At 41.7% G+C, this 26,149-nt stretch overlaps 1 protein-coding gene across 4 annotated transcripts in view; it reads right to left on the bottom strand.

Moving 5' to 3' along the window:
* The window catches only part of LOC132085279 (sodium channel protein type 5 subunit alpha-like), a 178,663-nt gene that overhangs the window by 8,580 nt on the left and 143,934 nt on the right, over positions 1-26,149 (bottom strand). For all 4 annotated transcript variants that reach the window (XM_059490655.1, XM_059490670.1, XM_059490677.1 and 1 more), the window contains 3 exons: positions 15,732-15,854; positions 8,566-8,847; positions 1,588-1,641 (listed from right to left, as the gene is read on the bottom strand). In XM_059490655.1, coding sequence (XP_059346638.1) covers positions 1,588-1,641; positions 8,566-8,847; positions 15,732-15,854 — 459 coding nt within the window. The remainder of the gene's footprint in view (positions 1-1,587; positions 1,642-8,565; positions 8,848-15,731; positions 15,855-26,149) is intronic.

Below are 26,149 nucleotides of genomic sequence, written 5' to 3'. Positions count from 1 at the left end.
GCACATGCACCAGAACCAATCACCATCATGAGCTATGCTATGCAAGGATAATTTTCTACTCCTGTGGTGCCATGAAGTTTTTCCACTCCTTATTCCTCCTCTTAAGCCTCAACTTTTGCCCTAAATTCAGCCTTTTAAACTCCTAGTACCAGATATCTGCCCTCAAAAATTAACAGTTGGTGTAAACTTGTTCCTCTAAAACAATCAAAAGAAGGAAATAAAACCGTAGCTCTTTCAATAAAAAGATAAACAAACCACACATGGTGTAGCAAGGGAAATGTTATGAACAAAAATTCAGTTAATAATTTTTTCTATGAGAAAAAGTTACCACTACTGCTGGGCTGCTGCCTTTGTTATTGTAATCACGGGTCGTTGTCGTTAATGGTTGTTTTTGTATTAGTAAAAGCCCTGGCTGGGGCGAGTTAATGGCCCTTCTCCTGAGACTGTAACGGGTGGGGACCTTGCCCAAGGCTAAGTTGTACCTTTCCCAGAATAGTGAAGACACCTGAGAGGGTGGGGGGGGGTTATGCAAAGTGACTCCCAAGACCAGAATGATTTGTGGAACCCCCGACTCCAAACCCATGGAGAAACCCCAAAAACAACGAGCCACCTAAGAGTTGAGAGACTGGAGTGATGTCTGGACGTGAGGAGCCGAGTGCTGAGCCTGCAGAGACGCGGAACACCTTCGGACCCTCTCGCCCTGACCATGGGAATTGACCCCGGCGGTGAGACCAAGCTGACGGAATGGGAAGGGCAACATCTGACGGGGACGTCCCTAAAGGCTCCCACAAGGACTGAGTTCCCCTAGCTCTGCCCCTGGTGGACAGAGCTGTGCTTATCCTCCTCCTCTGAGTCGCCCTGGGAGGCGACGGGACGCTGCAGCCCCGCCGAGCCGCCCAATCCTGAGCTGATCACTTTTAATAAAGGCATTAAACAGGAGAAGAAGTCTCCTGGCCCTTGTTTGTTTCAGGAAATGCTTTTTATGTTTGTTTGCTTTTATGGAAACCTGAAAGCTGACCGGGATGCAGGTGGGGACTGAGCTGTCACCATTCCCCAGCACATCCCATCAGAGCTGGAAGCTCACACCACCCTCTGTGTCTGCCAGGAGCTCCTCCACACTCCTCCAGAGGAGCTGCTGGCTGCAGAAAAGACACTCGCTCAAAGGGAAGGTGTAGGAAGGGTTAAACATTTGTCTCACAGGCAATTCAACCTAAACCCAGCACTTTTAAAGCCATATTATCAACAGAAGTTGGAAAATAAGGCAATAAACAGGGAGAGGGGAGGAAATATAGAGAGCAATTTAGGTCTTCGATGGACTCAGACTAATTCTTGAGGTGCCTCTGTGTGCTGGGGGTTGTGCAGCAGGAATAGATAAATCAGTTTTGTAGGAGTAAGGGCCACATTTACTTTAATTTCAGGGTCATCATGCTCCAGTACAAACAATGAGGGTTTGCAGTGTCCCAGCCAGAGTAAGACAAGGACTGGCACCCTGCATGTATTTAATTTTGTTGTGTTTGTTGTTAAGCACCATCAGTGCTGCAAAAGGCAATGGAACAGGAAATGATTAATTTCCTTGCAGAGACTTACCTCTCTTGAATCCACTGCTGCATACATAATATCCATCCAGCCTTTAAATGTGGCCTGAAAAAAAAAAATCCCACATAAGACATAAGCATATTAAACAAGTTCACCCTGAAATGATATAATCTCCATGATGAACCTTCAAAGTGCAATGTTGAGCATGTACTTCACAATTAATACATTGCCTGCCTTGCAATCTAACATGTGTCCTTGACTTTATGCTCATTTAGATATTTAAATTGATTCCAGCATGGTTTTGTCCTGGATTTTCCCATTTCTGTTTCTTGACTTTCTGCACTTGCAGGGATAAAAGAGAGGTTTTTAGAAGAGATTTTTAAGAAGGAAAGAAAACATAACAATTAAATCTTTGGAAGTTCTGACCTGAAAAATTTCAAGTAATGAAGAGATATGTCTACACGTAACATTAAAGAATGTTGTCTTGCACAAGGCTTGCACAGGTGAGATGGTTCCCATCCACATCCTGCTTGGATTCTGCCCTCTCCTAAAGCAGGGCAAATCACAACAATATTAAACCCCAGGGAGTTGCATAAATCACAGCTGACTTGAAAGAGGCAAAGGCAATCAACACCTGCTGTGAGCCTGGCCCTGGAAAATCAATCTGCTTTACTGTTCAGATTTTCTTTTTATTAAGCTTTATGAAGTCAGTAGTTTTATTATTTTTTCTTTTTAATAATTGTTTAAAGAAGAAAAGATTCCACAGAAGTCAGCGTCTCTTATTGGAATGTTCAATGCAGTGACAGCACTCCTAGGAGGAACACAGGGAAATGAGTTTTTACTATTCTGTAGCAAACCCACGACTCTTTGATCCCAACATTTGCCTCTTATTAGGCACAGGCATTAGTTCTGACTCTGGCCTAAGCCCCACTGCCTTTATTTGGGCTCTCCAGAGTTGTTTCTCATTTGACTTCTATTTAGACCTACCCTGACCTGAGTCAGATTGAGCAGATAATGAGGAATTTTTAGATTTATTCATTTCATCAGATTTACACTGTCATGCATGCAAGACCCACACTCGATACTTCTTTACATCCTACTGACACTTAAGTGGAATTTTGCCCTATTGTGTACGCATAGAATTCCAGAAAATTCCAGTAGTAATTTGGCTAGAGGTTACCAAGAGAAACACAAGCAGATGGGCTGAGGTGAGCACATTCAGTGGCTTTAGAACTCTCTATTAATATATTAAATAAACTCTCTATTATTATATTAAATAAACTCTCTATTATTATATTAAGTCCTGGAGGTAATGCTGCCTTCCCAATTCCTTCTGCATGCTACTGAGCCAAAGGAAAATATACAAGAGATCAATGATATTTCTCACAAAAGTACACATAAAATAGTGTTTGAAAGGTTGCACCTACTCTTATCTACTGCCTGAAAGAGATTAACCCAGTCACCCAAATCAGAACACCATGGAAAATCTCTTCCATGGTGCTGCGGGCTAAAAATCACTTTACGTGAAGTATCTACAGGAACAATCAGCATTTTTATCAAAACAAATAATTATTTGAACCTGTCATGCTGATACTCCTTAAACACCCTAATATTTTCCTTTTGTTGCCGTTCTCTTTCTAATCTGATGAAAGATTTTCTGCTGCCATCAGAGCTTTCAGCTCCAAGTGCTGCTCGGGAAGGGTGGCTGGGATGAAACATGAAATCCTTTCCCTGTGGCACAAAGTGATTGGATCTTAGCCTGTGCTTTTCTCCCACCTGGGAGGAAATCTTTTCTCTTGAGCAGCTATTTTACCCCTCAGTGTGTACCAGAGACTCCAGCAACTCTCCTGCAAAGCACAGGGGTTTGTAGTGATAAAGGATGATCTGACAAAAATAAATATTAAGAGAATGAAGTGTTGTGATTTTCTGTTTTCCCACAGTTGTCGAGAAGCAAGAGAATTCAAAATCTGTGGGACATCTGGAAAGCTTCCCTGGACACTTCACCTGCAGAGGGTAAAAGATACCGAGAATGAAAGAAATATAACACTGGCAAAAGAAATTATTTATCTGGAATTAGTAACCACTTACACTCTGGATAAGGAAGTGACAAAATCTGCGTTTGAGTGTTTGTGATATTATCCTGCCTGGAAGCTGTCCAGGGAAGCACCATTTTCTACTGAAACTGTCATGTGATGAGATTATCTGCTGATAAACTCATCCTGGCATGGGATTACATTTTGTTATTTCACTGCTGGTTAGAGCTGCAATGCAGCAAATTAGTGGGGAGGGGAAAGGTGGGATGGCTCTGGCTGCCCCAAACCAAATGGTGCCTTGAAGTAAAGCAAGTCTTGAAATCTGTAAGCTTCTGGAATTTACTCCTTCTTTTTCTTTTTCTTTTTCTTTTTCTTTTTCTTTTTCTTTTTCTTTTTCTTTTTCTTTTTCTTTTTCTTTTTCTTTTATCTTTTTCTTTTATCTTTTTCTTTCTCTTTCTCTCTTTTTTTTTTTTCCCCAGGAAAGCAAATTGTTCAATAAAAATGTCTGCTTTTCATGGCTGAAACACTGGCCATCACATTGCTGAAATGTTTCTTTGGGCATTACTGTGGATGAGAGAAATTTCTGAAAGCTAAGACAGAGATTCTTTTGCACATTCTGCACCCACAGTGACAGTAAAATCAGGCATTGCAGTCCACAGAAGTGCAAGAGATGGTGTAATGCAGTAACTTTAGACACACAGCTCTGCCTCATGACCATTTTGTGTCTGATTTATGGGCTCACTCAGGACTTCAAACCTGGCATGAGGGATTGCTTTAACTCTGCTGCTCCTGCTTGCTGTGCTGGTCTGGAAGTGCTTCTTTTATCTCCACACTCCTCATCTGGAGTCCCAAAGTGACAGAGTTAAAGGGACAAATTCAAATATAAGTAGGATATAGTCAATCTAAGTCCATTCTGTCTAAGAACTTTTCCAAACAAGCCAAATGCTGCATGAAAGACCACTTATTTCCTGGGTATTCTTCAATAGATTGTTGAAATTTCAAAATACATTGCAAAAAAAATATGCAGAGGTGATCACAGGGTGGAAGCGTGGGATTACACAAGGGAAGTGCAAAACTGCTACCGGAAATTTAAGATATTTCTTTGATCTGTTCAAATACAGATTTATAGAACACAGGTGCTATGAAACTTTAGGAAATTTGGAATACAGAAAAACTATTCTTGAAGCAATGGGTTGTACCAAGACCTTTTTCCTGCTAGATTAGGGGTTTAGGAGTGTTAAATCACCAGGAAAGTCAATCATCCTTCTTTCAAGTCAAAAAGCTGTGATGACAAAGATCTTTCCCTGCCCATGAATGAAGCGTTCCTCTTTCTTGTAGACTGAGCAGAGCAGTTACCTCTGATATTTTATTAACCTGGTTTGGGACTGCCTGCTTTTAGTTGGAAGAGCTTGACACTTTGCATTTCTGACTCATTAACTCAAAGTGGCAACTTCAGGAGAGCACAATTGTGACTGAGTTCACAGGGGTCTGAGGATGAAGGAAGAGATGAGGATCTGACTCCATGTTTCAGAAGGCTTGATTTATTATTTTACGATATATATTATATTAAATCTATACTAAAAGAATAGAAGAAAGAATTTCATCAGAAGGCTAGCTAAGAAAAGAATAAGGAATGATAACAAAGGCTTGTTTCTAATTAATGGCCAATCACAGCTGACTGTGATTGGCCATTAATTAGAAACAACCACATGAGACCAATCACAGATGCACCTGTTGCATTCCACAGTAGCAGATAATCAATGTTTACATTTTGTTTCTGAGGTTTCTCATCTTCTCAGAAGGAAAAGTCCTAAGGAAAGGATTTTTCATAAAAGATGTCTGTGACACACAATGGATCCCAGTCAAGGCAGGGAAAGAGCAGAAGATATTTGGGGCAAATTTCATGCAGAAAACTTTCCTCTGGGTAGACTCATGTCCTAAAATTTCCACAGTAGCAACTTTCATTTCTTTCAACTACACTGCCGAAGAAGACAGAACACCAAGCAGATTTGTTTTACCTATTTCCATTTGGATTTGCAGGCATTCCAAAGGAACTTCAGAGCCACTCAGATCCGTGCTGTGGCAGTTGAAAATGTCACCAGCCAAAAGACAATTTGCATTTGAACGCTCATGTTTGGGATCCTGGCAGGCTGTAACCCAAAAACGCTGATCTCCTCCTTGCCCTGCTGTGCACAGGGATGCACAGAGGTGTGTCACAGACATCTTTTATGGAAAATCCTTTCCTTAGGATTTTTTCTCCTGAGAAGCTGAGAGACCTCAGGAACAAAATGTAAACATTGATTATCTGCTGCTGGGGAATGCAACAGGGGCATCTGTGATTGGTCTCAATGTGGTTGTTTCTAATTAATGGCCAATCACAGTCTGCTGGCTCAGACAGAGAGCCAAGCCACAAACCTTTGTTATCATTCCTTCTTTTTCTATTCTTAGCCAGCCTTCTGATGAAGCTTTTTCTTCTATTCTTTTAGTATAATTTTAATATAATATATATCATAAAATAATAAATCAAGCCTTCTGAAACATGGAGTCAGATCCTCATCTCTTCCCTCATCCTCAGACCCCTGTGAACACGGTCACAGAGGTGTCTGACTCTCCAGGAGAGCTGGGCTGTCAGCTGAGCCCCTGAAATGTGTACATTCCCCATGAAATGTGACCCCTTATGAGGAATATTTGGCAAGGGGCACCTGTCACAGACACTTCTGGCAAAGGAGATCCAGATGTTTGGGCCCCTTCTCTGTGTGTGTCACCTTTTCATTTTACTGCCTGTGGTCAGCAGCAGACATAAGAGCTCCAGGTGCAGGATTAAAGCCAAAATCAATCCCCTGATGGAAACTGGCTCCTGCTTTTCCTCTGTGAAGGAGGAGCTGCCACTTGTCATAGAAATCCTACCTGATTTCCTGCTAAAACCAGTTTGTTCAGCCTGACCAGGCCTAGGTTTATAAGACTTCTTTTTCAACTAAAAGATCTATTTCTCTCCTACCCAATACAGAATCACAGGTTTGAAAGAAGCCATTTTCCCATTTTCAACTGCAAAAGAGCAGTATTAGCCCATTCCCTTCAAATGTGTGCTGAGATCCACCTTACAACCAGTTATGTTTCTTCTGCCACCACTGATCCCAACAGAACCAATTGCTTCAGGATATTCCTTAGGAAATGCCAGCTTATGAAAAGCTAAAGATTTTCAGAAAACTGGAGCTTGATTCTTATAAAAGACATTGTGAAGGAATATCTATCTCTCTGATGGTGTTTCCCCCCCTGCAAAAAGTAGGCAATTGTTATATAATCAGAAGAATTAAGAAACTTCAGGTAAGGCACAGTATTTTAAACCTGGAAATTCTTGCTCATCTACATTGGATGTTTAAATGGAAGACAAAGAAAACACTATTTGGAACAGAAAATCTAATTAAAGGCGTTCAAAGTAAAATAATCTACCCTGCATGGCTGAGCAGAACATCATAATTACGTGCAACAGATAAAAACTCTCACTCTCAGCAAGTTTGTGTCATGGAAAGAATCAAAAGTGGTTGTGCCCATTCCAAAGTTTCTGCTTTCCAGAGGGTGTGAAAGAGAAACTCAATGGACACTGATCAGAAGATCTCAAAAAGTGTTTGTGTATCAGGAACTGCACACGTAAGAACAAGGATTTCTACCAGAAAGGAAAATTTCTTCATGGAGCTGTTCCATGCATCTGTGACAGAGAAAAGCAGATCTGGGAAAAACAAACTCAATTCCTGGGAAGGAGAAGGGCTGTCAGATCTGATGGGGACCTGTGGGAGGCTCGTGCCCCTCTGGAAGGGCAGGAGGGGGCTGAAGGCAGTGCCCTGCTCCATTGCAAAGGATGGATTCTATAGGTGACAAATGAATTGATCTCCCAGAACACAATTTTTTATCCCGGAATTGAGGGATGCCGTCACAGGTGTTTCAAGAAATAAACCTCCCTGCCCAAAGATGCAGCAAGGAGCTTATTTAACTCTGCATGCAAAAATTGCAATGAGCAAACACTGCAAGTGCACATCCAGCCCCTGCTGTCATTTGGCTCCAGGTTAGGAACAATGGAAATAAGCATCATAACCACTATTTTATGTGAGGGCCCCATGGTATTGAAACACAAAATAATTTGTCTGAAATCACCAAGCAGTCCAGCAGTAGGGCCTGGACAAGGTGGAGTCTCCTGTGGTTCTTTCTGTTAGGTTGCCCTGTGTAAAAACACAGTGAATCTCAGTGCATTTATCTATATTTTACATTTGTTGGTGAGAAAGGTTGTAGCAGTGGCTTCCTTCTGCCTTTACAGCTCAAATATTGCCATCATCTCTGAACCTCAGCAGTCTCTTTTCTGCTATGCTCCTGCCACCTTCCCTGAGAGGCTGGGCAGGGGCTGGTGTCAGCAGCCTGATCCCCACCATGAGCCACAGCTAAATTCAATCTGAGTCATTGTCTTAGCAGGTGGACACAAGGTGAGGAACCAGAATGAGAGGCACCAGCGTCCTTCTCAAAAAGGGCAAGTGAGCAGAGGGCCATAAATTAGGACTACAGCTTTATCCAGTAACTTCAGCTGGGAAACTGAAGGCACTAAAACTTCATTTTTTCCCCAGCAGGACATAGTGAAATCCCAGGCTGTTCAGTAGGGCCAGTGCACTCTGCGTGGACAGTCCTTCCTCTATCATAGATTTCTTTTCTGGAAGTGAACTTGGCTTTGGATTACAATATTGACAAAATGATCTTTAATTCACCTCAATAGTCCAATCACCTCCCAGAGAACTGTAATAGTGACACAGCAGCAGAAACCCGAATTAAAACCATAAACTGCCATAATATCTCTAGGCCAAGTTAATATGCAAAATGCGATTTATTTACACTTGAGAAAAGTTATTGTCCTGAGAAACCCAGAAAAGCACAGAGGTTAACCTGAGCTTTTGAACTGATGTTTTCAGTGAGAGCCAGCAATATCCACCCATGAGTTTCTGGGGGTCACACTTACCACTTGCAGCAGAGCCAGGTACCCAGCACCAACATTATCAAAGTTAACTTTAACTTTTGTCCAGTAAAACGTGCCCGACACATTGTAAAGGATGCAGTCACTCATGTTGTTAATAATTTTAGAGTCCAAAGGCATATCTCCCTCTGTCTTATTAATGCACTTCCCAAACTTCCCAGCAAAGAGGTTCACTCCCATGATGCTGAAGATGAGCCAGAAGATGAGGCAGACAAGCAGAACATTCATGATGGAGGGGATGGCCCCCACAAGGGCATTGACCACCACCTAGGGGGAAACAGCAAAGGGAAAACAGAATTAATGTCAGCATTTGTATGGACACTTTATTAACAAGCTACTGTGCACCCTTGATTAATGAATCTGAACCCTCACATGGTGACATGTGGATAAGCACTGACACTGCCTAAGGAGCCAGACCACCTCTAAAGGATTCAAAAATCACTTTTTTTTTCCTTTTGGTAATCAAAGAAGGAATCTGTTGGCATCCCACCCAAGGGTTGATGCTTTTTCAAGAGGAATCTCTGAATTCAGAAGTCATCTTGACCTCTCAGATCTTTCTGGATAGCGCACTTCAGTCAAACTAAAATAATAATGTGATTAATTTGAAACGGCTGGGGTGCTGTACAGTGACTCAAAATAGAGAAAAAAAAAGATTTCTGAAATCTTTGAATCCACTCAGGCCTCTGTAGCCAGTGGGTTGTGAACTATGGCTGTGATAAATTTTGCTTAATTAAATAATAACAGATTGAGACATGCTGTACTAAGCCAGCTTCCCCTATCTGATCAGTATGCATGATTAAATGAGCAAAATCATTCTAATGTAACAAAATTTTTTTTTCCTGTGTCATGCTGTAAAATTCCTACACATTAACCTAGGCAAGGCTGTAAACCACTGCATAAAATCATACATGAAAACAAAAAGCAGAAGGAGCTTTAAAGGTGTGTGAATGATGGAAATGGACACCATGCTGAAGTCAAGCAAAAAAACCAAAGTTCAGACCATCTAGAGACCCTCCACAGCTGCCAGGTTTGAATGCAGTGCTGTGCACATCACCCAGGGAAGATGCACATCATTTGCTGTTATGAGCACTGCTGGGGTTTAAGGGGGTTTAGTCATCTGTGCACATCAAACCTCACACCGGAGAATCAGAGAAGATCACTAAAGAATCAATCACAGAACATCCTAAACTGGAAGGGTCCCAGTTCCCAATCCTGCACCGCACATTCCAACAGTCACACCATGCAAGACATTTTCTGAGGAAAGAACTCTATCACAAAATGCAGTTTTTCCCTTTCCTATTTCCATGGAGAACAGGTTTCTCCATGCTCACAGCCTTTGGAGATGCTGCCTTTGCACAGTCCAGGCAATGCTGCCTCCCAGATGGCTGCAGACCAACCCCACAACATGAATTTCTCTCCATCCCTATCTCATGCTTTGGAGATTAAAATCTGATAGGAGGGCACTCAGCTCTTCTTCTCCATCTACATTTCTGAAACTGAGACAAGGTGATATTGATCCATAAAAATTAAACTTTATTCAATTGGTGAATGTGATTATGGGAAATGTCAGCTCTTCTTTTCTCTTGTGTTAGTGTCCAATTTTCTGACAAGCTAATAACACAACATTCCCTTCTCCATCATTTTTGCATTGCTGTGGAAGAAAAATACCCAGAGGAGTGAAATGGTTTTCATGCATGTATAGCAGCAGCTTCCTCTCCAGCACACAATACAAAATTATGTAGATCTTCCAAAACTCAGATTTATATTTTGTGCATTTATGAATGAAGCTGATTTTCACACAGGAAAAGCTGTTTGACCAATTGTTTTGTTTTGTTTTTCTGTATAGGCCCATTCCTGATGACTTTTCTTGGTTGTTTTTTTTTTTTTTTTTTTTTTTTTTTTTTTTTTTGTTTTGTTTTGTTTTGTTTTGTTTGTTTGCTAATTTTATCTTTCAGTTTTGGACGTCAATCAATTTCTAACCTCATCATTTTTATGCCAAATTTACCGCGTTAACCAAAATGCCAAATAATTTCCAAATCAAGGGCTTGTTTGGATATAGCCTTGGCTCTTGTCAAAGTAGTTTTCTTTTGCTTCTCTGCACAACAATATTTTTCTTCAGTTTTAACCCATGCCAGCAAAAACCACATGCATTTGTGAAGCCAGGTTTCAGCAGTACAAGTGATGGCCATGCCCACATCCTGCTTTTTCCCTTCTGCTGAGTTATGTTCAATGGCCTGTAGATGACAAAACAAGGCACGAGGCTGGAGCAAATCCTGCAGCACCTCTCTGAATGAATTATTAACAGGGAGGGTTCATTCTTCCCTCACTGCTTCTGCTCTTGCACCAGGGGGATGCCATTTGTTCTGGTGGAAGCATTCTTGTTTTGCACAGAGAAAAGTGAGAGGAAGACCTGGTCACTATAAAGGCAGGTCACTATCATAAATTCATATTAAAAGTTGCACATCTTGCCATGGAAAGGGAGGAATTTCTGCTGCACTCTGGAAGAGCAGCACATATATCCATGTGTAAGAAAAGGTTTCATACTTGCTGGTTGCTATCAATACCTTTTACACCTTCCAGGTGACTTCTTTAGGGACATCTAGAAACTGAGCCACCCTCTGCCCTAACTCACAGTGATGCAATCTATAACCTGTGTTTGGTCTCCAGCGCCCCTGATCTCACAGGCCACCTCCTCAACCAAAGCTGATTCAGATTTTTAATCCAGAAATAGACTTGCATGATGAGTTAATCCTCCCTTTGCTCTGACAGACTCCCCACAGTGATTTCAGGCCCAGACTATACCTCCCAGTGAAGCTCAGGCACAGCTTTTGCAAAGACATCTAATTTTCAGTGTCATGATGTCAAATAATGGAGGAAAAAATGTATTATTAGATAATCTGTTCCTGGTGCCCTTTGTCCTCAGTTTTAGAAACAGTTGCTGCATTTTTGGGTGGAATTTGTTGAACTTGAGGCATCTGCTCTTAGATGTCTTCTCCTATCATTCCCATCTTCACTGGGGGGTGTTACCATTGCACATTGCTCTGGGTAATTAAAAAATCAGAGCTTCCTAGAATTCAGGGATTCTAACATCACCTCATTGGTCAGACTGGCCCCAAAGCCTGTGTCCTGCTGAACAGTCATCCTGGTCCCTGTGTCCTTCTCAGCTGCTGTTTTCCAAGAAACATCCCCCACAGTGACCTACATTCCTCCTCCTGATGTAGCCAATGTATGTGGGTTTATTAAAATGTGTGTTGTACAACAGATCCATTTTTCACTGTGATCCAGATCAGCCAGCATAATTCCCTTATCAGTAATTTCCTTTACATTGATTCTGAGCGCTGTCAGCAAATATTTTCTATTTTCTTCCGGATGCTGTTAAAGTACAGATTAAAGACAGTTCTCATTTTGAACAATCCCTCACCCTGAGATGCTCATCACCAAATTTACAGTGTGGTCACTGTTTACAATTACTTTTTGAGATCCATCACCCATTTTAAGATGTGTTTACTTGTCTTGGTACAAAGCTCGTGTTTGCATCACAGTATCTCATGGTATCAGATTCCTCTCTGAAATCCAAGGATTCTGTATCAGCACAGTTACTGTCATCAGCATAATTTGTAATCAAATCAAAGGCCCATATCAGTTTTACAAGAACTATTCCCATGAAATCATGCTAACTAGCATTAATTATGCTGTTTCTTTCCTGCATGCATCTTGTAGCAGTCTCACCATGACTTCGCCCAGGATCTTTTTCACATTAAATGGTCTCTCATCATCCCCCTCATCCTTCTAAAATACTGCCTGCAATACTGTAAATACATCCTTCTAAAATAACCTCCCTTGCAGGGAAGTGCCACCTCTGAAACAATTCCCTGATGGACAGCAAATGGGGAGAATGAGAGATGTCATTATTTGGGACAGGCAGTTCTAAGGTACTTTATTCTGGGCTCATGAGTGTAAAGCCTCTGCCAGGTGGGATCCTGGTCTTTCTGGGGTCTTTTTCTGACGACTGAGGGGCAGGATGGCACCAGTTCATCCTTATTTTGCAGACCTCTCATGGCACGGGAGCTGCTGAGGCTTGTGTCAAACTTTCAGAGCTCCCAGACTGTTTTAGGTTAGGGAGAGAATTGAGGTCTGATGGCAGCAAGTCCTCTTGGCCACCCAAGAGCTCCTCTGTGCCTTTGTCTCATGGAAAGTTGCCTCCAAAATTTAGGCACAACATGGATGAAATAAGTCTCTTACTGCACTAAATGAGAACTTTCTTGCTCCTGTTCTAGCCCTGCAGAGATGTTTCAGTTATTCAAGAAAGAGGCATTATAATAGAACAAACTATTATTATTTTCTCACTGTCACTGTTTGCTTCTCAACATTATCATTATTTAATCCATCCCTGTGCTGGCAATTTTCCTGTGCATTTTGGAGCATATGAACTCCTAATAATGAAAGGTCTAACTGTCCCTAGTCTTGTTAAGTGTGGTTAGACAAACTAAAACTAAAATGATTTGCTTTTCCAATAGCACGTATTCTCAATTATACTTTATCATGGTTTACAAGCTAATTCACCACCTCTGATAGCTCAGAATGACTGAATATATTTCAACTGCAGCTATGGTACAGGAAAGAAAAGGGGATATTGAGTCGGGGAAGGAAATTTGCTGGGCTGATCTACCTTAAGATCTTCACCAAGCCAGCCTCTTGCTATTCTCAGAGAAAAATGAGGAGTTTTTATGTTAGATTTTTCTCTTTTCTACTAATGCTTTTCTGATGTTTTTGGCTCATTTCCCCACTGCTATTCAGGTTTGAATCCAATTTAGTTAAACTGATGTGAAATCATGAGCAAACAATTGTCTGTCAGCTTAGAACACACTGAGTTTTGCTTGGGCTTGTAAATCCACCAGTAAAAGCTAAGCCTTCATAAGCCAGGTCTGAACTGATTTGAGAGAATCTGTGCCCAAATCACTCTGGTAGTTAAACTCCTGCTTTTGCTAATACTGAATGCTGAAATAGTTCCATCTGTGAATGTTTATTAAAGACTCAGAGTAAAGTCATCAAATGATAGGAGGGAGAGCTTTAATTATTGTCAGTAGTGCAACCTCACTTTGAGCCTTTGCACTTTGGTTTTGTGTTATTTGGTCAATTACCTGCAAAATATTGCCTGACTGCTGGAAAGATTGTGGTGACCAAAGGAATTCAGGTTTGAGTGCCTGCATAAACAAAGCCTTTTGAATCTTTTTGCCTTAGTACCAACACAGAAGTGGTCTGCAATACTGGCCTAATCTTCATCCACAAAAATAATATGATTTAGTTAATCAAAAAAATCTTTGGAACAAAGTGTTATACTGCCAAATCTGGTCATCCACAGAAGGGGAAAAGAATGGATGTGTGGTTTTCCTGCACTGCTGTATGGTGATATTTCCTGGCTCATCTCAGTTTTTAGGTTCTCCAGTCTTCAGTCTCTTGCTGTGAGAGCATTGCAATGAGAATAATTCATTGCTGGGAGATCAGTGCATGAAATACACTTTTAGTCACTGATGATTCAGACCTAAATTTTGTCTGCAGGAAAGCTTTACCCTGAATATACATCACTGTGAAATATGTAGCATTTTCCCGGGCCTAGCAGAGAGATTTGGGATCACTGATATAATTTGACACAGAATTTTGTCACAGATTTGCTTTACCTTGCTATGCAATCTGCAAGGTTAGCAGTAAGAACACAGCTGTCACCACTGCATGTCATGCATGGTGTGAGGAATTAAATAAAGTGCTTATCTAAACAATAATTGATTCTTGTTAGCAGGTAGGCTTAACAAATAAACAGGTATGCTGTGGGAATATAGCCAAGGTGGCAGAGGAATGTAGAAAAGAAAGAGATGGATGCACAAGATGGAGCAACAAGCACAAGCTGCATGATTTTAATGTTAATCTCAACATTCCTCATTAAAACTGCAATCTGTTCAAAGGAAAAGAAAATCATTCATTCATTTGCTTTCCCTATCTTTAGCATTTCTAATTTTTGCTTTAATTATTAGTGAAAATGTCCTTAAGAACTTTCTAATCACTCTCATTTTAACATGAGTCAAAACAGGGAGCAAACTTTAACTTGGCTGCTCCCCTGATACACCTTATAAAGGAGAGGTAGCTGATAACCAGGTGCTTCCTCATCCAAAAATTGCTTTTTTTAAGGTGTAATGTGACAAGTTAGGCAGCAGGATTAGTTTATCACTAAATCTACCCAAGGATAAAGATGCAGTGATACAACCAAGACCAAGGAGGGATTTCTTTGTTGCTGTGACAAAGCACTGTCACTCATTTGCTTTGGCTGACAAAACTATGTACAGCAATACCCTGATACACTTAGATCCACACCAAGGTGAGCATTTCTAAGTTTTGCTTTCATTATTAGTGAAAATGTCCTTAAGAGCTTTCTAATCCCTCTCATTTTAACACGTGTCAAAACAGGGTGCAAACTTTAGCTTGGCTGCTTCCCTGATACACCTTACAATGGAGAGGTAGTTGATAACCAAATGTTTCCTCAAACAAAAAGCTGGGGTTTTTTTAAGGTGTAGTGTGACAAGTTAGGCAGCAGGATTAGTTTATCACTACATCCACCCAAGGATAAAGATGCAATGATACAACCAAGACCAAGGAGGGATTTCTTTGTTGCTGTTAAAGCACTGTCACTCATTTGCTTTGGCTGACAAAACTATGTACAGCAATACCCTGATACACTTAGATCCACACCAAGGTGAGCATTTCTAAGTTTTGCTTTCATTATTAGTGAAAACATCCTTAAGAACTTTCTAATCATTCTCATTTTAACACATGTCAAAACAGGGAGCAAACTTTGGCTTGGCTGCTCCACTGATACACCTTATAATGGAGAGGTTGTTGATAACAAAATGCTTCCTCAGCCAAAAATATGTTTTTATAAGGTGTAGTATCACATGTTAGGCACCAGGATTAGTTTATCACTAAATCTACCCAAGGATAAAGATGCAATGACACAACCGAGACCCAGGAGGGATTTCTTTGTTGCTGTTAAAGCACTGTCACTCATTTGCTTTGGCTGACAAAGCCACGTGCAGAAATCCCCTGTTACACTGTGTTCCACACCAAGGTGAGCTCTAAAGGGATGCTTTGTGTCCTCTTACCCTCATCCCCTCAAAGCGTGACAGGGCTCTCAGGGGCCGCAGGGCACGCAGGGTCCGCAGGGATTTGATGGGACCCATCTCGGAGTATCCAAGAGTGTTGGCAACCAGGCTGATTAAAGAGACCTGGATGGAGACAAAAAAGTGGAAATTCAACCTGTTAGAACACTCCTGGCATTTTCCTGTCACCACATTTCTCTTCCCAAGGCACAATTCTTCCCAAGAATATTTCTGGGTTTCGCATTTTCTGAACCTCAGAGAAAGGAAAAACACAATTCTTATCATTTGCTGTGCCTGTGTTTGTGCCAAAGTAGAATGCAATGTGGAGATTGTTTACCCAGAGTGATGGTGTTTTGTTCCTTGGCCTGTCAGGGCCAGGTGTGTGTGTGTGTGTGTGTTGGGACTGTCAGTGACAGTCACGAGATTCTGTGCAGTGTGTGCAGAGTGGAGTGCTTGGCAGATTCAGTGTAGATGTAACATAATATTGTGTAATATAATATAGAATGATATAGTATAATAAAGTAATTAATTAGCCTTCTGATAAGATGGAGTCAGATGCATCATCCTCTCCCCCATGTCGGGGGTGAAAATATCCACTATATTTTTCATCTCTTCTGGCTTTCCTCCCTGGAAAGAAACAGCTGGTTAGTGGGACAGTGGGGAAAAAAATCTTAAATGGGAGCCATTACGATCCAAACAGAAGAAAGGATGATCCTTCACAAAGTGGATGAGAAAAAGATCACCATAACAGACCCACCACTCTGTGCTGTTTTCTGTGCACTCCCTGAGGTGTGTGTAAGTTACACTACCCAAAAATGAGCCAGGTAAGTGTTACAATTGAGAGCTTTCTGGAAAAAAAAACATATCTAACACTTTCCAGCAGAGAGAAAGAATTTTGGTATTTACATTTAATCACTAGTCTCCACTTCTAACTAAGTGATTAGAAACAAATTTTCTACTTTGCTGGTAGACATGACTATACCACAGACCTTAAAAGAATGATGTGCGATATTACCACACCTGAGTGGGCACGGCTGGTGATAGAGAGATGGTGAATCTTGTTTCTTGAATCAGAAGGCTGAATTTATTAATATATGATATTATACATTATAGTTATACTAATAGAATATAGAGAGAGGTTTGCAGAGCTGCTAGCTAAGCTAAGAATAGATAGAAAAGAAAATCTACAACAAAGTTGTGCCCAAGGACTCAGTCCCCTGGCTTGCACTGGTGATTGGCCCTTAATTATAAATATAGAAAATGAGCCAATCAAGGTGAATCCTATTGCATTCCACAGCAGCTGATAATAATTGTTTACCTTCCCTTCTGAGGCCTCTGCCTCCCAGAAGACACAGAAATCTGAAAGAAAGGATTTCTGTGGAGAAATGTCTGCGACAGTGCATGGCTCTTCCATTATGCTCATACTCACTTTTTCTGGTTTCTGCAGAGTGTCTAAAGGAGATGGAAATTTGACAGGTGCTCAGTGTTGAGGTTCACACCTTTCCAAGACTATTTATTTGAAATTAACTTCCGGAATCTGGGAGCAGCACAGAGGGGTTCCCATGCTTTTCACATTCTCAGAGCTTTTGTAATGCCCTAGTTGGTCCAAAATGTGGGTGGTATCAGGCACAGGGTTGGATTCTGAATGAACTGAGTGGCAGTGGAGATTGTGAACATATGGAGCAATAGGGTTCTGCATGCTCAAATCTGTGTTCACAGCCTGAAATCTTACTGAGCAAAGAGTGAAAACAAACAGAGCTCTCCAACACTGAAGGTATCATGCCAATTTGCATGTATTAAAAAACCCCAAAATAACAAACAAAACCAGAATCAATCACCACAATTTAAAACATTATCTTTTTAGAAGGATAAACCTGTGTATATTACTTATCTTCCTTTTAATTTATTTATTTTTCTTACTTACTATTCTCACAGCCCTGGTTATCACAGTATTGGATATCTCATACCAATGGGAGTGTGCAAAGCTCATCTGTGAGGAGTGGGTGATGATGCCATTTTCAAGACAGCAGCTAAGCCTAAAAGTAGGGATTCCTCCACACTATAAAAAAATTGCTGCTAGGAAACTCCAGCACCTTCTTAAACACTGACAGCTCTGGAGGGAAACCTTCCTTTTAATTTTAGGATGGGATGATTTTTACTCTGAACTCTACAGCTGGCTGACCAGCCCAGCATCACCCAGGAGGTCTGGGATAAATCAGGGCAAGACCTGGTCCCTAAATCCCATGACAGTGTCCCCTGTGGAGCAGCTTTTCTCCTGAATGTGCATTTATTTACATACCAGTGCTGTCTGCACAACTAAGCACTTTGTAAAAACTCGCTCCATTTGTTAAATTATTTACCTGCTGATGGCTTTATTGTGTCATGTGGGGGACTAAGGGCAGGAGGCCTCAGAGAAACCAAACCTGGGCTGGGGTTTGTGCCAGGGTAAGTCAGATGGCTGAGGGGCACAGAGGCTGGCTGCCACCCTGTCACTTGTCACTCCTTAACAAGGTGTGACACAGACTCACCTCCTGTGTGCAGCTGGGGCAGAACAAAGGGCTCAACAAACCCTTCTGCCTTTTGGTGCTGAGTGCCCTGTGAGAACATCACACTAGACAGGCAGACTGGGCTCAGCGTCTGATGTCCTGGGCCTCACAGACACCGAGGAGGCAAAAATCACCAGCAATCCTTTGGTTCCATCCCTGGGACAGCCGGTCTGAACCTGTGACTTGAGCATGATGCCTAAGTCATTTTAGAGTAAGCAATGCCACAGGTTTGACATGCTCCTTCCACCTGGAGGAGTGATGGGGTTCCAATGCTGCTCACCCAAAGCTCACAGCTGAAGAAGAAAATCTGGGTTTAACTTAAAAACCGCCTTCAGTTCACTAATGCAACCATTTTCTGCCTTCTCTGTTTCTCACCAGCCTGGTTTACATCCTGTACTCTTTAGCTGCATAAACACAGAGTTCAAATCCTCCTTTTATTCACTCTTCCCACTAATTTAATGTTGCCTAAATAATGTTAAAGGGCTGAGGATTTGTCTAACAGCAGTAAACAAATGTGCACCATAGCTATATACTAAAGCCATTCAATTAAGTCATCTTAAAATCTACAAAATAACAGGCATGAAGGAGAATACATGATAGGAGAAGCGCTGTGGCACATATTTTTGTCTTTGGTGGAAACTTTAATGCAGAAAACAGCCTTAACCTCACAAAGGCTTGGATTTTTCTGTCCAGAAAGGCTGAAGATATGAGAACAGCTCAATGATTTTATGCTCAGAGACAGAAACCAAGATCCATACACTCACACACCAGGGGAAGCTCACTAATATATAAAATTGATCCATAAAATGAATGTAGATATTTAAATAAAAATTAATCAAATACAGGCCACCCAACACCCTTCTTTGCTAGTTTCACCCATGATGACTGAAAATCAAATCTTATCAGGGTTTTCAAACTGCTTTGGTTGGAGCATCTGCACAATTCCTCCTTCATCCTGGATTTGTGTCCCATAGCTGCCCTTTCTGCCAAGGCAGAAGCTTTTTGGTTCAAATCCTTTGGATCTGAGCGGGTTCTCATTTCCTTTGGAGTGAATCTGAGAGGGTTTCCATTTTCTTCTGAGAGCCACCAATGTCACCCTGAAACACATCACAGGTGGTGCTGCCCTCCTGACACAGATTTACACAGCATTAGATATCTCTGCAGAGGATTAGGTCACGAAGCTGTGTGATATTTGGCAATGATTTACAAGGCTGGAGTCAGAACAGAGTTGGGGACAACTTGTTTAAATGCTTGGATGTTGGTTTTGAAGGTATCCCTGTCAAGTTTTATTTATAGGAGAATTACCAACGCAGGGACTTGGCCATTTGGACTTGATTAAAAGTGATCCAGAAGGTTATTTTTAGGAAAAAAATCAAGCAGTTTTCAAAATTGGTGCTGACTGCCCCACATAATCACAACAAAAGGTGAAGTCAGCTATTTCTGGTTGGTTTTTTTTTTTTGTTTTTTGTTTTTTTTTACTGTTGCAAGGCTATGCAGCCCAGAGCTGCTCTAAAGTTCTGCTTTGTGCTGTGCTCAGAATCAAAAATGTGCTGGCACCCAGGAAACACCTCTAGGGTCAATGTAACCTCCAGATTCAGAATAAGTCACACACACATTTATAAGCTTTTCAGTATCTGTTTGCAAAGGGTTTTGTAGGTTTTTTGTGAAATCCTAGCCCTGAAGCAGCACTGTAATGTGGCGGAGACAGGGAATCCTAAGGATTCACTCTTGCTTGGAACCATTTCCCATAAAACACCCAATTTGCTGCTGACCTTGAGCTTTCACCTCAACTTCACCTTTTTCACAGCAGGTTACAGGTAAGCTGTGGCATCCCTCATCCTCCTGTGCACTTCTTCTGAGCCAAGCAGATTTATCACAGCTCCCATTTCCCTCCAGCATTTCCTGGAGGTCTTTCCAGAGCTTGCTATATCTTACTAAAACTTTCACAGCTTTCCATTTAACTTAATTAGGGAATGGTTTCCCTGTGTTGGGTCTAGACTGTTCCTGATCCCCTTGGCTTGCTGCTCATTTGGTGTCCCTGAAGTCTCCAGCAGAATATTTGAGCTGTCACTGGAATTTTCTGCCTAACTTTAAGTCCAGTGCACGACCTGGCCGGCACTGAGGGTTCCTGAGGGGGAGAGAGGTGCTCATAAATCAGAGTGTGTAATCCTGCCTCCCCAGACCTCAGCCTGTGGCACACGGGTCTCACTAACCCCATGGACTAGGATGTCATTCGATTCATTTCCTACATTAACTCTTCCTTTTTCCATTCCCTGCATCATCTCAGCACAGCCAACAGCGCAGCCTCAGTGCTGTCAGACACTCCCCAAAATTTATTAGAGCCCAAAAGAGTGGAAATCCTGCAGGAGTCAGCATTTACTGCCCAGCAAAATGGCAGAGGTTCCCAGCAAAGCTCAGGCTCCTGGCAAAGCCTTGTGGATCCTACCTAAACAATTCATATTCTTGCGATCACAGACAGGCAGAGAGGGTGGAGCTGTCTCTGATCCTGGAATTCAGGGAAGACTCTTGCCCCTGTTCCCAACTTTCTTTGCCCAGAGATAGTTTTATCTTTGTATTTATAAGAATATTGTATCTATAAATGTCGCAGACATCTTTTATGGAAAATTCTTTCCTTAGGATTTTTCCTCCTGAGAAGCTGGGAGGCCTCAGGAACAGAATGTAAACATTGATTATCTGCTGCTGTGGAATGCAACAGGTGCATCTGTGATTGGTCTCATGTGGTTGTTTCTAATTAATGGCCAATCCCAGTCAGCTGGCTCAGACAAAGAGTACAAGCCACAAACCTTTGTTATCATTCTTTGCTATTCTATTCTTAGCCAGCCTTCTGAGGAAATCCTTTCTTCTATTCTTTTAGTATAGTTTTAATGTAATATATATAATAAAATAATAAATCAGCCTTCTGAAACATGGAGTCAGATCCTCATCTCTTCCCTCATCCTCAGACCCCTGTGAACACCGTCACAAATAAATATAGACCTGTATCTCTATATTCTCACATATTTCTACATTCCCACATTAATTCTACATTCCCACATATTTCTATATCCCCATATATATCTACACACAAGTTTATCTGTATAAATTTTACAATAATTTGCATGACAGATACCTGGAGCTGGGCGAAAGGAGAGATAAATGAACCCCCACAGCTTTCATAGTTTCCATTTTCAGTAACATGATCAAGGGAAAAATGAGAGCTCTTGATTCTGATGCACTGGGCACTGGAAATACCAGCCCTGGGGGTGAACAAACCTGTGGCTGGTGTTTTGAAAGCCAATCTCCTGGTATCTATGTGCCTTGGTGGCATTAGCTGGGGTCTGGAGTGTCCCACTGTATGACATTCATATCTGTTTTCAGGCAAAATCAAGTAGAATCAATGAATTTAGAGGGCTAGAACACAGGGAAGGATCTCTGATGAAAGGTTAGCCTCACTGATAGCTGTATAAATTATATAAATACACACATAATGTAACTCTAATGAGAGTAATTTCTGAATGTCTTAATAATTTTGACAATCCACTTCAAAGTCTTGTCTAGGAAGCAGAACATTTTTCCAGTAATTTCCAATTTCTTGTCACAATTTCACTATTTTGCAGAATTTCTGTCATTCTTATGGTAAGAAATGTGACTTGTGTATGTGTCCAGGTGGTTCTGGAGTAGTGTGAAATTCCCAGTGTGCTCATGCTGGTCTCACAGTCACTCACCAGTTACAGATGTGCAGCATTGTCTGACTATTTAAATTATTCACACAGAGATAAAACTCCACAATAATTTTTTGTGCCTTCATTATCTAACAGTGACCTGAGCAATCAGAGTTGTAAACCAATGTAAACCCAGTAAAGCCACCCGAACAGAATTTTAAGGTGGCAGAAAAACAATTACAAAGTAGGGAGTGTGATAATGCAGCACCAAGGAGGGAAAAAATCCTTTAATTAGAAGATCATAGAGGTTGTTTGTTTTTTTTTTTTCCCCAAGGATTGATGGCATTTAGAAGAGCAGAGGGTTCCTCCCTACATGAACACATTTTAATATCGTATTAGCAGCCTCCACATCCATGGGGTTTGAAAGGGAGTCAAGGACACAGAGTTTGGGAAAAGTGCTTCACCCAGGGCTGGCAAGGTTCCTACAGCAAGGAAAAACTGGAATAAACTGTTTGAGCTGCAATAAAGGCTGCTCCTCTCTTTTATTATTATTTTTTTTTTAATTCCTAAAAAGCACATGATTTCAGATAACCTGGGCTGGAAGCAGACAGACCTGAGCAGCACCATCCCAAGGCAGGCATGTTTTAATCAACCCCCGCTCACCACTGAGGTGAATTAATACCAGAGCCCTGAAAACAAGGAATTCTGCCTAAACAACAGCAAAAATCATCCTTGGATAGTCACATAAATCTTAAAACCAACCAGAATCTCCACTAAATGCCTTCTGCACATGTCTGAGACCCTGTGAGTCTCTGTCTCAGAGAGAAGGGGAGACCTCCTTCCTGGTATGGGCAGCAGCATATGCTTTATGCAGCCAGGGATTTCATCAAATTAACCTGCTTGTTCAAATTAGAGGGGAGGGAACAGCAGGAAAAAAAATAATAAAAAAAGACATCTGAATGGAAGCACAGCAGCTGAGCTGAAAGCTCTGGCCACTTATTTAAATAAGCAGTTCCAGCTAATGCAGGCCCCTGGTGCTTTCAAATAGCTTTTTGTGTGCCCCAGAAACACCTGTCTCTCCCTCTCTAATTGTGCCTTTTATAAAAAATAAAAATAGAAGAAATAGTGCTTGGATTGCTGTGGGTGCCTCTTTTCAATCCAGCCTGGCCTCTCCTGCCTTTTTCTGGCAAGGATAGGATCACTTAAAGACCTCTTCACTGTCCAGCATCTTTCAGAGCCAGGACTGAAGTTACAAGTTTCTCCCCCGCCTTGATTTGAAAAGGAACAAAATTCAGTCTTTACCCCAGATACAAGCTGGAAAACCTACAGGGAAACAGGACTTTGCAAATAAACTGAAATACATGGAAATACTTATTTTGGCTCCCTGAAATATGGTTGGGAAAAGGGAGCTTGTAATGAGGCTGGTATTCCTTTCAGCATCCACTCTTTCAGAGCAGACTTATATTGTCATTTTATTTTTTTAAAATATGCCTTTGTCCTTTCATTCTGACACTGCATTTTCTGCCACAGAGATGCCAAATTCTATGATTGCACATGCCAATCTAGAAATGGCACATTATGAAAGAAAGGCATAAAGTTAAAGTCTTTAAAAATAGGACACTAGAGAGACACGGAGGTGACCTGAATTCCCATCTCTACTCACTGTTTCCTTGAATCACAGCCCTCATGTTCAGGTAAAGACTAAAAACTCCTTAAGGCTGCTCTGGGGTTGCTCCATGGCCTGGAGGTGAAAAATGTGTCTGGAAATGAGCTATCAAAGGGCTTCCCTCACTGCAGCAGTTCATTACTGCTCCTGGAGTGCTCTCATGTATTATAACATGATGAGCTACACGAGTGCCTAGATTAATTATAAACAAAAATTATCTCCTGGAAAGCCCAGTGCTACTTCCTATTACTCAGGTTTAAAAACTCGTTTGCTTCATCCACAATTTTTTTTTTTTTTTTTGGGATTTTTTGTGGTTTTTTGTTTCTCCAGGACTTTTCCACCTTTTAAATTTTTTTCCCCTCCATCTACTATGCATACTGAGGCTATAAAACTCTGTTAATATTCCATGTTCTCAGCTTGTCTCCGTGTCCAAGCTTTTCAAGGCAATGTTTCCTTTTCTGAGGGCAGCCTTGTTGCAAACAGCATGTGCCACTCTTGTTGGGTTAAATGCTTTTAAATAAATCATTCCTGCATCCTAATTGCTTCCTGGCGGTTTCCTGAAGAACCTCTTTATGTCTTGCTGTTCTCTTAATCTGTCACCTCCCCTACACCTGCTCAGGCTTTTCTAACAGCTCCAGTCAATTCCCAGGGCAGATGGCTGAGAATCAAGAATTAAACCTCAGCTAATTTCCGAGGGCGAGTCGACTGCGAGCTTTCATCCAGCGAGGCAGCAAACCTGACTTATTGATCTGCACTTTTCTCCCCCATCACCACGTACAAATGGATTTTCAGCTTGTCTCAATTCACCTTTTTTACTGCTAACAGGCACCTTTGCCACACCTTGACATCCAGTTTATTAGCACTGGGTAGGGAATCAGAGAATGACAGGATCTGCTGAGCTGGAAGGGATGCACAAAGATCATGGAGTCCAACTCCTGGCCCTGCACAGAACACCCAAAAAGTCACACCTTGTGCCTCAGAGCATTGTCTAAACTCTGTCAGGCTTGGTGCCGTTTCCCTAGGCAGGCTGCTAGGGGTTCCTGTGAATTTTGGGGATCACATGGTGTAACTTGATCAGACAAAGCTTGGCCAAGCCCCTAGGGCTCCCTCTGCAGTGGCTGTGCAGGTGGAGATGCTTTGCAGTCTGGTGTTTTCTGTTATGATTTAGAGCAAAACAATTTCCTCATCAGCAACTGTGTTCTGCTTCTCACCCAGGTGCTGTGTGGAGACAGCCTGGATTTGGGGCAGGTGGAGAGAAAAGACTTTCTCACTAAAAAGATCTCCAAAGCCACCTCCTGTTTCAGCCTAGGGAGCCTTCCTGATGCTGAAAGCTGCAGTCAGGAGTGGACTTGGTTATTATTTATTATGTGAAGGCAGTGTTACCATGCCAGGGGTGGACACAGTGATTCCTGGCAGAATTTCCCTGGGGCTCAGCCCCACAGACTCTGCTGCATTCCCATCTCAGCTGGTGCAGCTGAGGTGCTGAGGTGAAGGCAAGTTTCTTTTTGGACAGAATTAGGATCAACCCTACTTAGATATGACATAAGGAAAACAACAACAACAACAACAACAACAACAACAACAAAAACAAAAACAAAAACAAAAAAACAAAACCAAAACTGACCAAACAAACAAAATACCAACAAAAGCCCCAAACCTAAAGAAAACCAAAACCCCAAAACAAACAAATCAAACCAGACCAAACCAAACCAAACCAAACCAAACCAAACCAAACCAAACCAAACCAAACCAAACCAAATCAAACCAAACCAAACCAAGCCAAACCAAACCAAACCAAACCAAACCAGCAAGCAAAACCAAAAGAGAAAAATCTGTTTGTGTTGCCTCCTCAAGGTGCTGTTAGGGATTTGCTTGTTTCCCTAAAGCATTTATTTAATCAGATGTTTCAAATCAATATGAAAAAATACGAAATTGTTGTGGGAAACAGGGAAGTCTTGGCTTGAAAATCAGCTCAGTTTAGTTGGGTTCTTGAACCTGCCTGATCCTGAATTGTACTGAATACGTCCACATTGTATTAAATCTGCCAGAATGAAGAGGGACTCTGAAGAATTGTAGGATCCCCGACTTTTGCTAGGAAGGATAATGGTACAAATAGGAGTGCATACCAAAAGTAGGAATGTTTATCTTCATTTGCCTTAGCACAGACATCCCAAAGTCAGCCATACCAGGCTAGGAGATCTGCACAAAATCTTCACACCACCAAGGTACAGCTTTCAAGTTTCATCCCAATTCCTCTCATCTCTCCCTCACTAATAAAGAATCCCTGTCCCTCTGCAGGCTGCTACTATCCCTTCATTCCTTCCTTTTCCCTCCTCCTCAGGAGGCATCTCTTGAGCTCCTGACCACCCTGGATGGTGGGAAGATGAATTTTTGGTCTGCAAGTTTGGGTTTCAAAGGTGCTGGTCATCAGGGAGAGGAACTGTGGGACAATTCCCCATCCTCCTCTGTCCCTGGAGAGTTTGTGAGACTCTGGACTGTTAAACACAGCCAGTGTGTCTCTCCCAGCTCAGCTCTTCCATGCAAGGG

The sequence above is a fragment of the Ammospiza nelsoni genome, chromosome 1 (assembly GCF_027579445.1).
Source record: "Ammospiza nelsoni isolate bAmmNel1 chromosome 1, bAmmNel1.pri, whole genome shotgun sequence".
Taxonomy (NCBI): Eukaryota; Metazoa; Chordata; class Aves; order Passeriformes; family Passerellidae; genus Ammospiza; species Ammospiza nelsoni.
Note: the sequence above shows the minus strand (reverse complement) of the source record. Positions and strands in the feature narration are given on the sequence as shown.